General features: G+C 53.7%; 2 protein-coding genes across 7 annotated transcripts in view; one reads left to right on the plus strand and one right to left on the minus strand.

Annotated features, from left to right (window-relative positions):
- The window catches only part of Entr1 (endosome associated trafficking regulator 1), a 7,584-nt gene extending 3,748 nt beyond the window's left edge, over positions 1-3,836 (minus strand). For 2 of the 4 annotated variants that reach the window (XR_003850921.1, XM_008841956.3), the window contains exons 1-4: positions 3,672-3,836; positions 3,420-3,569; positions 1,865-1,980; positions 1,209-1,622 (exon numbers count right to left, since the gene is read on the minus strand). Coding sequence is in view for 3 of the 4 variants with exons in the window: in XM_008841956.3 (XP_008840178.1) it covers positions 1,209-1,622; positions 1,865-1,980; positions 3,420-3,569; positions 3,672-3,738 (747 nt within the window). In the remaining variant the exon portion in view is untranslated. The remainder of the gene's footprint in view (positions 1-1,208; positions 1,623-1,864; positions 1,981-3,419; positions 3,570-3,671) is intronic. The other 2 variants (XM_008841952.3, XM_008841955.3) reach the window with 2 other exon arrangements.
- Positions 3,837-3,843: 7 nt separating this feature from the next.
- Positions 3,844-11,651, plus strand: Pmpca (peptidase, mitochondrial processing alpha subunit). Of its 3 annotated transcripts, XM_008841958.2 has the most exons (13): positions 3,872-3,951; positions 4,813-5,015; positions 5,387-5,466; positions 5,556-5,638; positions 6,157-6,251; positions 6,951-7,051; positions 7,735-7,998; positions 8,215-8,307; positions 8,387-8,505; positions 8,614-8,704; positions 8,875-8,937; positions 10,434-10,578; positions 11,000-11,651. In XM_008841958.2, exons 1-13 carry the CDS (start codon positions 3,884-3,886, stop codon positions 11,167-11,169), a joined length of 1,575 nt encoding a protein of 524 aa, XP_008840180.1. In that variant the 5' UTR covers positions 3,872-3,883; the 3' UTR covers positions 11,170-11,651. The 3 variants fall into 3 exon arrangements, with proteins under 3 accessions (XP_029423581.1, XP_008840180.1, XP_008840181.1); XM_029567721.1 differs by lacking the exon at positions 10,434-10,578 and having other exon boundaries at positions 3,844-3,951; positions 11,000-11,135; XM_008841959.2 differs by lacking the exons at positions 3,872-3,951; positions 4,813-5,015 and having other exon boundaries at positions 5,411-5,466; positions 6,159-6,251.
- Positions 11,652-12,967: the final 1,316 nt, after the last annotated feature.

Here is a 12,967-nt window from a genome sequence, read left to right on the forward strand (position 1 = left end):
ACTATGTAGACCAGGCTGGCCTTGAACTCAGAGATCCGCCTGCCTCTGCCTCCCAAGTGCTGGGACTAAAGGCATGCACCACCATGCCCAGCCACAATCTACTTTTTTAAAGACAAGATCTTATGTAGCCTAAATTGGCCTCCAATTTGATAATGTGTGTGGATGACGACGAACATCTGATCCTCTTGCTGTCACCTTCCAAGTGCTGGGTTGGCAGGCAGGCATCTCCATGCCCAGCTCTGGGACTTAAAACATCCCAGGTCAGGCTGGGCGTGGTAGCATATGCCTTTAATCCCAACACTCCCAGGGAGGCAGAGCCTGGCAAACCTCTGTGAGTTCAAGGCCAGCTTGGTCTACACAGTGAGTTCCAGGCCAGCTGGGGCTACAGGGAGACCCTGTCTCAAAAAGACAAAAACCACACATCTCAGGTCAGTGGAACCAACCTATGTTATGCTTAGAGCTGTCCTGTGGCCACCGTCTCCAACTCTGCTTGTTGCCTGAAACATTTCTAGGTGACTGCAAGTTTAAAAACTTCTGTTTACGTCATTTAGCAAGATGTCCCTGAGCCAACAGTTCCAGTGGCTTCTTGTTCTTTCTGGCCCATGCCTCCTAACCCTGAGCATGTCCCCGTACTTCGCAGACTGTTACATTTACTACTTGTCCAAAACCAACCCCAGGGGAGTGCTTTCCACAGAGAAATTGTATTTTCTTTTTTTAAATTTTTTATTTATTATTTTTTAATTCACTTATGTGTATGAGTGTATTGGCTGCATGTAGGTAGGTGCACTCGTGTCATGCAATGCCCAGGGAGGTCAGAAGAGGGCATCAGATCCCCCCCAAAGCTGGAGTTACTGATGGTTGTTAGCCACCATGTGGGTGCTGGGAATCGAACCCAGGTCCTCTGCAAGAGCAATCAGTGCTCTTAACCACTGAACCAACTCTCCAGCCCCGAGAAATTATATTTTCTTTCTTCCTTTTCAAGAAGTGCTGGGGGGGTGGTGTCTAGCTCAGGGCTCCGACATGCTAGGCAAACATTCTACTACTGAGCTATATCTCTTGGCCCCTCTACACAGGGAAATCCTACAGCCAGACGTTACATGACTGTCTTGTCCTTGCACCAAGCCCAGGCCACTTAGGAAGTGAATGACTCCGCCTTTCCCTAGGACATTGCTCAGCCCTGTGGCAGGCACCCCACAGCCCTCACTTACTGCTTCATAACTTATCTGCAGGGTTCGAAGGTGTCTGTCTCCCAGGGTCTCTCCATGAGCCAAAAAGTCTGTAGTAAGACTTCCAGCTGGAGATGTCGGGGAGACCTGAGAGTCAGTGTCACTCAGCATCCATGAGGGCAAAGACTCGGGCCCTGCCAGCTCCGATGCATTGGAGAAAAAAGAAAGGTATGTGCCACAGGGCAATGTGTTGTCCGTGGCTCTCGACGACTGAGTCTGCTCCACTGCAGATGGCAGGTAGGCTCCATTCCACCCATCCTCCTCCTCCTCCTCCTCCTTCAAGTTGCTGGCCACTGTGGGGTCTTCAAAAAATGGCTGCTGATATTCCAAGCCATACCCCACCAGTGGGGAGGTGGGGGAGTTGGGGTCCAGTCCCAGTGGGTGCCTTGAGGCTTCCTAAAAGCAGTGGAGACAAATGCTGTGGCCTGGAACCACTGCTAGGAATTCTCTACATTCAGTCTGCAATGCAAAGAAAAGCTCATCTTATCTACCAAGAGGAGCCAGGCAGCTGCTCCATCCAGAGCTTCTCCATCAGTGGTCACAGCTGTCCCATCACCCCCCCCCATATTCCACGTCTCCAAAATTGTAAGTAGAAGAGAGAACCTCTAAAGTAACCACAGACAACTTCTCCAGTATACCTTTGGGTAAATTCGACTGTTGGTCATGTCCTCTTTGGCCAAGCTGAGGTTCTTGGTTTTCAGAAACTCTTTGAAGGAGAATGGATTGGACTCTTGAAGGTCTTCATGTTTATCACCTGAAGCAATGGACATCACAAGGACTGTTAAGGACCTAACCCCCTTTTGGGAGTGTCCTCACATTTCACTGAGACTCAAAGAACACCATGAAACAAGAAAGCTGCCCCAGAGGGCAGGGAACAGACCTGCTTCACCATCACCCCCAGCTCCCATGGTAACCACCCCCTCGCAGATTTCTTCTTCAAAATGACCTGCCAAAGATCAAGTCCAGGGCCCCTCATACATTTAAGCAAGTGCTCTATCACTGAGTTACATGCTCAGGCTTCCCAGAGAATCTTCTGGATGGCTTAGGCTGCCTCTACTCCACACACTCAGTATGGGTTGGGGGCCAATACTGCAGGGGCCTCAAGGTTCCTTGTATGCTGCTGAGTTCAGAAATGCTCCAGCTCACTCTTTCCTTTGACTTTTTAAAAAAAAAAATTATTTATTATTTTTATTTTATGTGTACGAGTGTATTGTCTGCATGTATCTGAGAGCACCGGTGTCAGGCAATGCCGCAGAGGTCAGAAGAGGGCTTCGGATTCCCCTGGAACTGAAGTTAAGGACGGTTCATAGCTGCCATGTGGGTGCTGAGAATGAACCTAGGTCCTCTGCAAGAGCTGCCAGTGTTCCTAGGGGCTGAGCCATCGCTCCAGCCCTCCTCTGACTTTTTAACCTGGCTGACTGACCTCTACTGTCTCCACACCTATCACACTCCTACTGTTTATCTGGGTCTCTCCCAGGTGTCAGCACCTGTGACCTGTGCCCTTGCTTACTCCACAGGCCTCCTGGATGGTAGTCCCTGACAGCAGGTTCTCCTTGCCCTCGAACCCCATCTCCTCTAGGGTCAAGATACAACCCCGGGCTTCTAACCCTGTTCTTTTGGGCTCCAGGCATACCCTTTAAATCCTGTCTACTTGACAGCCCCACAGCCAGACCACTGCCTGGCACTGTGTCGGATGGAGAGGGAAAGAATGGCTCAACTACTCTACCTCCAAAACGTGTCTCCTGGGCTCCTGATGGACCTTGCTTAATACATTTCCCCTTTCCATAGCCAAAATCTGCAAAGAGACATCGTCAACCCACAGTGGTCCCAGCACACTTTAGACCTGCCCGGCGAGGTGGAGACCGCAGCGATCCCGCGCTGTCCAGGGAGCTTAAGGGACAGGTCCCAGGCTCCCAACCTTGCAGGTCACGACCTGACTCCCCAGTGGCTGGGGACTATACCCTACTCAGGGACTGTCTTCCAAGACCGGGCGGAGTATTACACATCCCCCCGCGCTCCCAGAGGTGCTGTCGGTGCAACGCAGACCACGGGGGTCCGGGCCCGGGCCCTGCCCCTGCCCGCCGCCAGGCCGAGGAGGTCTGTCTCCCGGGGTCTCGGAGATCGGCGGGCCCTTCGGACCCGGCCCTGCTGCCCGGCCTGTCGGCCCCGCTCGGGCCGCGCCCCGACGCTCACCTGTGTCGCCCACCGACGCCAGCACCGGGCTGGGCACATAGCGCGTAAAGGTCGGCCGGAAGCCGAGCAGGTGGGGGTGCAGGTCCCCGCCACGGGGACGCTCGCACTCGAGCTGGGGGAGACAAGACCGGCGCTCATAGAACGCAGGAGCTGAAAGCGACAACGACAGCGGCTTCACTGCCGGCCGCCGCGCGCCCCCCACCCCTCAACCCTGCGTCCCGGCTCCGCCCCAGCCCGGCGCTCGGCGCTCACCGTCCGGGATCACCAGGTTCCGCGTCCGTGATAGCGGCGGCCCGGGCCGGCGCGCGTAGCCGGACATCGCCGCGCCTAGCCCCGCCGCGGCCCCATAGCCTGCCGGCCTCTCCCAGCTCCAGCGCAGCGGGCCGGAAGCCAGGGCAGAACGCCGCGGGCCGGGGCGGGGCCGGGGGCGGAAGCGGAAGTGACCTCAGAAGCGCGGCGGCGCGATGGCGACAGTGGTGTGGGTGGCCGCGCGGCTCCTGCAGGGCTCTGGGGCGCGGAGTGCGCGGCCCAGGTGAGCCGAGGCAGGGTGTTGAGAGGAGACCCCGGGGGAAGGGAGGAACCCCGGGTGGAAGGGAAGACCCCGGGGAGAGGGGGACCCCGGGGGAAGAGAGCCGGCCCGGCAGCCCGAGGGTTTGGAAGTAACCGGAAATCGGGCCGAGGAGCGCTCGGGAGCTTCGGGGTCCTAATTGGGGCGAGGGGGAGGGGGAGGCCAGGTTGGTTCTGGTTGAACCAACCGGGGCTCTGCAGGCCAGGACTGGGTGTAGAGAGTGAGGAGCTGGGGCAGGGTGGACGTGAAGAGTGAGGAGCTGGGGCAGGGTAGGGTGGACGTGAAGAGTGAGGAGCTGGGGCAGGGTGGACGTGAAGAGAAGAGTGAGGAGCTGGGGCAGGGTAGGGTGGACGTGAAGAGTGAGGAGCTGGGGCAGGGTAGGGTGGACGTGAAGAGTGAGGAGCTGGGGCAGGGTAGGGTGGACGTGAAGAGTGAGGAGCTGGGGCAGGGTAGGGTGGACGTGAAGAGTGAGGAGCTGGGGCAGGGTAGGGTGGACGTGAAGAGTGAGGAGCTGGGGCAGGGTAGGGTGGACGTGAAGAGTGAGGAGCTGGGGCAGGGTGGACGTGAAGAGTGAGGAGCTGGGGCAGGGTGGACGTGAAGACCTGCGGGAGCCGACGTGAAGGGGGGAATCTAGTTTCTTGCACACAGCCTGTTCCCCCCGGGTGACCTGAAGCGCCTTGCCTGAGTTCTGGTGGCCCCACCAGGATCTCCATCACTCCTGTATGTTCACTCGAGGCCTGTGGAAGTAAACCCTCTGAACACACATCGTTTAGCGCTCTTGAGTTGGTCCCCAGGTGTGGTGACTTACTGGTTTCTCTGCTTTAGGTTCCGACTCGCTACACACAGGCAGTTCAGCAGTGGAGCGGCATACCCCAACATCCCCCTCTCTTCTCCCTTACCTGGAGTGCCCAAGCCTGTTTTTGCTACAGTTGATGGCCAGGAGAAGTTTGAAACCAAAGTGACCACCCTGGACAATGGGCTTCGTGTGGCATCTCAAAACAAATTTGGGCAGTTCTGTACCGTGGGAAGTAAGTACTGCTGGCATGTGGAGCATGGGTGCCCTGTTTGAATAGCTGTAATTAGCATGTCCATCAAGACCTGCCTGCAGAAGCTTGTTAAGCTTGAAAACTTAGCCAAAATGTAGTGGTGGCATGTAGGGTGGTAAACACCCCTCCTCCATTTTACCCTCCTGTGTTTCTGGACTTTTTTGGTGACCAGCATAGACCTCCATACGTGTTGCTTTGTGTTCGCCTGTGAGACCATCACAGTTGGACTGTGAATGTGTCCATGCCCTATGTGACAATGATTGACTGGGCCAACCATGGTTTTGGAAGCTTTCTTTTGATTAGATCTGTTTTGAATATCGGACTAACCCTGTCAATTTTATTCCCATTACCAGTTCTTATTAATTCAGGATCAAGATATGAAGCAAAATACCTCAGTGGGATTGCTCATTTTTTGGAAAAGTTGGCATTTTCGGTTAGTGTCCAGTTGTGGTTTTTGTGGATTTCTTAATTGCGTTTCTTGGGTGTGGAGGATTGTTCACTTGAGTGTTCTTGTTTTTGTAGTCCACTGCTCGATTTGACAGCAAAGATGAAATTTTGCTTACATTGGAAAAGCACGGGGGTATCTGTGACTGCCAGACCTCAAGGTATTTTGTCTTTGTGGAATTGCCTTCCTCTTCCGTGGCCAAAGTCCCTTGAAGCCCCTGGCATCAGAGAGGCTGTAAAGATCAGTGGCAGGTTTGGTGGAGAGTTGGGTGGAGAATCAGGGTCAGAAAGCGTGCCATTCTTCGGCCTTCCCTGACCTGCACGTTTTCACCTGGAATGCTCAGCTAGACAGCAAGCAGCCCCTGAGAGCTGTCTGGGGCTGAGCTCATCTCCACATGGAGCCTGACTTCATTTTGGCTGTTCTGCCAGGCTTGGAGGCTTCCCGTTTGCAGAGAGCCATGTTCATGGAAACCTAGTATACTGGCTCTCTCTTGATTCCATGGGGTCTTAGCAAACACTGCACCTGTGGGAAGCTGTGGTCCCTGCCAGGAGTTTACATCCCAGGAAGAGGGACAGACAGGGAAGGTGGTGGAGCGGCTTTGCCGGCACTCAGAGCCTGGCCTCCAAGTTGTCTTCTGGTGGAAACTCAGCACCTGGCACTGGCTTATTTTCCTTCCAGAGACACTACCATGTATGCTGTGTCTGCTGACAGCAAAGGCTTGGACACTGTGGTTGACTTACTGGCTGATGTGGTTCTGCATCCCCGCCTGACAGGTGTGGCTCTGTGGCTGGGGTGGTTTGGGAGGCGCTTTGGAAGGGCTGTAGCTTTGAGGAGAGCACTGTTAGAATTGGGGGCTCACGTGACTGTGACAGTGTGGTGTCGTTGGAGGTAGTGTTGGTGCTGAGTAAAGCCCTTAGCATTAGACACAGTACTTAGTACTATAGCTTGTCTCTCTAGAAAACACCTTTGAGGTTTTTAGTGAATTCCTTTCAGATCTTGGCTGTAAACAGCTCATGCCTACAGACATTTCCTTTCCATGGTCTCCAAAATCCTCTGGCCTTGCTAATGGCAGGATTTATGGATTCTTGTTAAGAGGCTCAGGGAGGGAAGGGTACTGGCTTCCACTGGCTGCCCTGTGGTTCGTTTCCCACTGGTCTGGCCCTGTGTCAAGATCTAAGGAACGATACCCGGACACCTGTTTACTAAGAGCCATCTCATCCCCTTTGTCCTCTCAGGAGTGTTTGGGGACAGACTGCAACTGAAGCTTGGAGCAAGTCCAAGGGGGTGGCACAGGATGAGGGCCCGAGTCCCTAATTCCTGCTCATCTGGCACCCTCCCTTACACACACAGGTGCCCCAGGTCTGCCCCTAGAAGGTGACCACAGGGCCTGCCTCACAGCCAGGCCCAGCCACTCAGCACTAGTTGTGCCTTCCCTGCTGGTGCAGACAAAACTCTTGTGTGGGTTCTTGCAGATGAGGAAATCGAGATGACAAGGATGGCTGTCCACTTTGAACTTGAGGACCTGAACATGCGCCCTGACCCAGAGCCACTGCTCACGGAGATGATTCATGAAGTAAAATGAGCCCCGCCTCCTCACATGGGTGGGCTGCAGGCCTTGCAGGTGGTGGGTGTTGGCACAACAGGCTCAGTGCTGCGGTTGTTTTTGAGACAGTTGCTGTGCAGTGTGAGCTGGCCTTGAACTCAAAATTCTCCTGCCTCAGCTTCCCTGAGCGCCAAGGAGGTGTGCACCCCTCCAGCTGTGGTCTTTTTTTTTTTTTTTTTTAACCGTGCGTTGCCCCCATGTAAGTAAACCTGTGTCATGCAGTGCCCATGGGGGCCAGAAGAGGGCATTGGATTCTCCAGGAACTGGAGTTAACAGACAGTTGTGAGCCACCTTGTGGGTGCTGGGATCTGAGCCCAAGTCTTCTGCAAGAGCTCTAGTGTTCTAACCACTGAGCCATCTCTCCAGCCCCAGCTGTCATCTGAACTTGCCATGTATGCAGCATTGACGGTGTCCACTTCATGTGGTAGCACCGTCTTTACCGGTGCATCTGTGTGCTCCTTTGCATGTTTTTCGAGTTCTCACTCTGAGGTAGGATTTACTGCAAGAACACACAGAGCCAGCCCATAGATAAACACCTGGCCTTTTCTCCATAGAGTGGCTGGAGGCCCTGCTGATCCCCACTGGGGAACCCCACTTCAGGGAACCCCCCAGTATTTTCTTCCTCGCTCACGTTTATCCCTCTCCCTCTACAGGCTGCTTTTAGGGAGAACACAGTGGGGCTGCACCGATTCTGCCCTGCAGAAAACATAGGGGCGATCGACCGAGAGGTGCTCCACTCCTATCTGAGGAACTACTACACCCCTAACCGCATGGTGCTGGCCGGAGTGGGTGTGGAGCATGAACACCTGGTGGAATGTGCCAGAAAGTACCTCCTGGGAGCCCAGCCTGCCTGGGGGGCTGCTGGGGCTGTGGACATTGACAGATCAGTGGCACAGTATACTGGGGGGCTTGTCAAGGTAATGTGGCAGGAAAGCTCTCATGACGTGTGCCGTGAATCCTTTGGACGTGTACTTGGGTGCGTTGTGTTTCTTACTGTACAGTCCAGCTCTTCAAGCATATCCCTTATTTGAGGGAGAGAATTGACAGGATTGAGGTTGCTGAATGTCTGGAGGGGTGTCTCTTCTCTTATTGGGAATTTGCCACACCTATAACGCATGTCTGGTTGGTTGCAGGTGGAGAGAGACATGTCCAACGTTAGCCTGGGCCCGACCCCAATTCCTGAGCTCACACACATCATGGTGGGACTAGAAAGCTGTTCCTTCCTGGTGAGTGTAGGCACGGGTCAGGTGCACCAGCGGGGCCAGGCTGCTGTGGGCTGATGGGCTGTGCCTCTGTGTCCCTCAGGAGGAGGACTTCATTCCATTTGCTGTGCTGAATATGATGATGGGAGGAGGTGGCTCCTTCTCAGCTGGTGGGCCCGGCAAGGGCATGTTCTCCAGGCTCTACCTCAACGTGCTCAACCGGTGTGTGCTGGCTTGCTGTGGCTGTTCCCAGGCTACTGAGTGCTTGGATGTGTTCCCACTTTCCTTTCTCCAGTCTCCTAAACCCTGATCTTGGCGTCATCCTCACAGGCACCACTGGATGTATAATGCAACCTCCTACCACCACAGCTACGAAGACACAGGCCTCCTGTGCATTCATGCCAGTGCTGACCCAAGACAGGTGAGGGTGGCACCCGTCTATATAGCTGTCCCCTCCCACCCCCGCGCATGGGGGGTGATACCCATGGGTATCACTCCAGTTCAGTGATACCCTGATGGGGTGGCAGTGGTTTGCTTGAAGGGTGCAGGCCCCAGCTAGCAGCTCCTACCCTCTTTTCCCATTCTTTGTAGGTTCGAGAAATGGTTGAAATCATCACCAAGGAGTTTATCTTGATGGGCGGGACTGTGGATGCGGTAAGTTAAGTTTTGGAGCCAGAGAGTAATGCAGACAGGGGAGGCACAGGCTTGGGCTGAACTGTACCTTGGGGCCTCCCTGTCCTTTCCTAAGGACAGTCTCCCCTTCAGAATGGTTTCTATAGAATGGTCATGAGCTAAAGCCACATTGTATGGATGAACAGCAACGCAGGACTCTTTCTAGGCGTTTTCTGGCTCTTTTTTGTTGGAACCCAAGTTTTTGTCACCTTATAAAGCCTAGTTTTGGCTGTCTTAGTGTTTGGAAGCTTTGCTACTTCCTTGGTCAGAACTCAGAAGCCACATATGTGGAAGTGCAGGCAGGTACATACAGCACGAGGACGCACGTGGCTGGCCTGAGCACTGCGGGCTTGTGCTTTGCGTTCCTGGCTTTCTACTAGTGCCAGTTTTCCTCAGTGATCACATGAAGAAACATTTTTTTAAAAGTATGTGTTTACAAATGAATGCCTCTGCAGGGCGTGGTGATGCAAGCCTGTGATTCCCCAACTCAGGAGGTGGAGGCAAGGAGGGTCATGAGTTCAAGGCCAGCATAAGCCAGACTTTATCTAAAACAAACCAGAGCCTGAAGGTAGAGAACTTGCCTAGGCCCTGAGTTGCAGCCCCACCAAGGATTAAAATTCTCTGCTCTGCGTTTCTGCTAATACCTTGATAGAAAAAAAGTGCTTTCTATGAATGTCAAGGTCATTGGAGATAAATTTACAGTATTAAGTATTTGCCTGAAATTGTACAAGTGAAAAACAACTTGTGTTGAGATAAAAATCTTACCACATGGCCAGGTGTGGTGGTGGCCTTGGATCCCAGCAGAGGCAGGCCAGGCCACTCTCCCAGAGTTCAAGGCCAACCTCATCTACATAGTTCGAGGCCCGTGAGGCTACAGGGAGACCCTGTCTCAAAAAAAGACAAAAAAAAACAAACAAAAAAACCCACATTATATAGCACAGGCTGGTCTTGAACTTCCAGTTCTCCCGTCTCTGCCTCCTGCGTGCTAGCCTTCCAGGTAGGTACCTATATACCCAGCTTCATCTAGCCCCTTGTCCTGATTCTTTGGAGTTCCAGATTTCAGTCTACACCTGAGCAGCGTCTCTGTACACACAGCTATTGATTCTGCTGCTGACTTTGGTGACCAGTGGCTGGGTTCTGAGCACAGGGCTCTAAGCAACCAGGATCTTTGTTTCATCGACGTTCTCCTGGTTTTGCCGTGCAGCCAGCTTTGGGTTCCTGGCATATGCCACCCTCCTGTGAGTCCAACAGTCAGCAGAGAGTTGGGCATGTGGCTTCCTCTCAGGTGTGGTGAAGGCTCTCTCCAGTACAGTTCTCTACATCCCTGTGTGCCTGGGGCTCAGGCTGGAAGCCAGGCCTGGGGACAACCTCTCCACTCATCTTTGGGCACATGGAGGCCTTTTTGCTGAGACATGTTCCAGCTACCCACTCTGTCAGCTTGAGCCAGGTGTTGGTGACTGGTGGCATTTGGCCCTCAGGTGGAGCTGGAGCGGGCCAAGACACAACTGATGTCCATGCTCATGATGAACCTGGAGTCCAGGCCTGTGATTTTCGAGGACGTGGGGAGGCAGGTGTTGGCCACACATTCAAGAAAGCTGCCCCATGAGCTCTGCACACTCATCCGTGAGTCCACGTAGAAGCTGGGTTGTGCCTGAGACTGCCCTAAAGCAGACAGACAGATGAGCCCCTTATCTGTCGTGCTGTAAGCCTGGCCTTCCTTCCCAACAACCTGACCAGTGAGGGCGACTGGCCAGAGTTTGGACTCAGTTCCCAGTCTTACCCTGTGGCAGCTAGGCTCCTCTGGTGACTGGCTTTCTGCGGTCCTGAATGGGGCAACCCCTACCCCTTGGGGACTTTAAGGAGGACTAATGGTAGAGCACGCACGGCTCACACCCTACCCCAGGGCCGTGGCAGGGTTTCTCAAGTTTATTTTGCCTAGTGGGAATGATGTAGATCAGGGCTGAGTCCTCCTGGGTCTGGAGTGCACGCAGCCTAAGATGGAGACCTTGCTCTTTCCCTCACTGCCCCTGGCTCTCCGTTGTAGGCAACGTGAAGCCAGAAGATGTCAAGAGGGTCACTTCCAAGATGCTCCGTGGGAAACCTGCCGTGGCCGCCCTGGGTGATTTGACCGACCTCCCCACTTATGAGCACATCCAGGCAGCTCTGTCAAGCAGAGATGGGCGCTTGCCCAGGACATACCGCCTGTTCCGGTAGAGTCCCTCCACGATCTCCAGCCCAAGGCTGTGGAAGACTGTTTTGATGCGTGTTACTGTTGGTGTGGACTTAGCATAATCATGTCTCATTCTGTAAACAGTGCCAACGGGAGGACTCTGAAACTTGAATGCTCTTGCTACCAAACCTCTGTGTTCTCACTCTCTCAGAACAGAACTCGCCAGTTTGGAATAAGTGCGCCCTTCACTCTGAAGGCAGGCGGGGTTCAGGAACAGGAGAGGAAGCAGCTCACCACCACTGTGCCCACTTTTCCTGAGTTCCTAGCATTGGGCTGCTGTGGGAGCTGAAGGCTGCTGGGTACTCCTGAATGGAACGGGACATGGATTTGTCAGCCCTATGTTGTGTACACATCACTTGTTTGGGTGATGGGCCCTGGCCTCCCAACTGGGGGGCGGAGGGTGTGTGTTGCAGAGTGTGGCTGGCTTACTCATCTGCTGTCTGAATAAAATGGTGACTTCTCTCACCATGCTGTTTCCTTCCTGTGTGGGTAGAGGGCTAGGTACAGGTCTGTCTTACTGCTTTTAAAAACTTAAGACTCACGTCAGGCGTGGTGGCGCACGCCTTTAATCCCAGCACTCAGGAGGCAGAGGCAGGTGGATCTCTGTGAGTTCAAGGCCAGCCTGATCTAGTGAGTTCCAGGACACCTGGAGCTACAAGGAGACCCTGTCTCAAAAAGACAAAAAAAAAAAAAACTCGCCTGGTATGGTGGCACACTCCTTTAATCCCAGTACTTGGGAGGCAGAGGCAGGTGGATCCTTGTGAGTTCAAGGCCAGCCTGGTCTACATAGCGAGTTCCAGGTCAGCTGGGGATACAGGGAGATCCTGTCTCAAAAAGACAAAAAAAAAAAAAAAAGTCTTCCCAGCTGGCATGGAACCCACTATGTAGGTCACGCTGGCCTATTTTTTATGTTTATGAGTTTTTCCTGCATGTGTGCAAGTGCACCAGGTGTGTGCAATGCCCAAAGAGGTCAGGAGGGGATGTAAGATCCCCTGGAACTGGAGTTTGAGTTGTTAGGCACCATATGGGTGCTAGGCACTGAACCTGGGTCCTCTGCAGGAGCAGCCCCTTGACTACTTAAGCCAACTTCTGTCCTCAGCTTCTTGTCCCTGGGTTGTAAAGTACATTTCTGAGCCAGGAGTGCCAGCTCATACCTGTAATTCCAGCACGTTAATTGGAGGCAGATGACTGACATGAGTTTTAAGCCAGCTTGGGCTACATAATGAGACTCGGAAACAAAAGACGTGTCTGGACACAGGGCTGGGCTCTCCTCAGACTTGGTCTGTGGACAGTTCAGGAACACAGGAACACGGACCACTTGAGACTGCCGTATGCTGCACTTCAGCTGTGTGCTGATCCAGAAACCTGCAGGGGTCACTGAGGTGGAAGCGGTTGGGCCTACAGCAGCTATGGCGCTGTGGCAGTTTGGAGGGCAGCTTGGCCTGCAGCAGACCTCAGGCTGTAGGGAATGATGCTGCGTGGCTCTGCATCTGTTCTGAGTAGTGAGAACTGAGCTCTTGGCTGTACGGACAGAAGGGCAGATATCTCAGGGAAGTCAGCAGGAGGCTGCCTGATACTCTCCTCTTGTGCTGCCACCTGCTGTGGGGTTTGGAACACCGGAACTTGGTGGGGTTTTTTTGTCATTTTGAGACAGGGTCTCCTTGTATCCCCAGCTGGCCTGGAACTCACAGAGATCTGCCTGCCTCTGCCTCTCAAGTGCTGGGATTAAAGGCGTGTGCCACCATGCCCAGCCTAGGTGTTTGTTTTATTTATTTATTTATT

The sequence above is a fragment of the Nannospalax galili genome, unplaced genomic scaffold (assembly GCF_000622305.1).
Source record: "Nannospalax galili isolate Female #2095 unplaced genomic scaffold, S.galili_v1.0 scaffold1421, whole genome shotgun sequence".
Taxonomy (NCBI): domain Eukaryota; kingdom Metazoa; phylum Chordata; class Mammalia; order Rodentia; family Spalacidae; genus Nannospalax; species Nannospalax galili.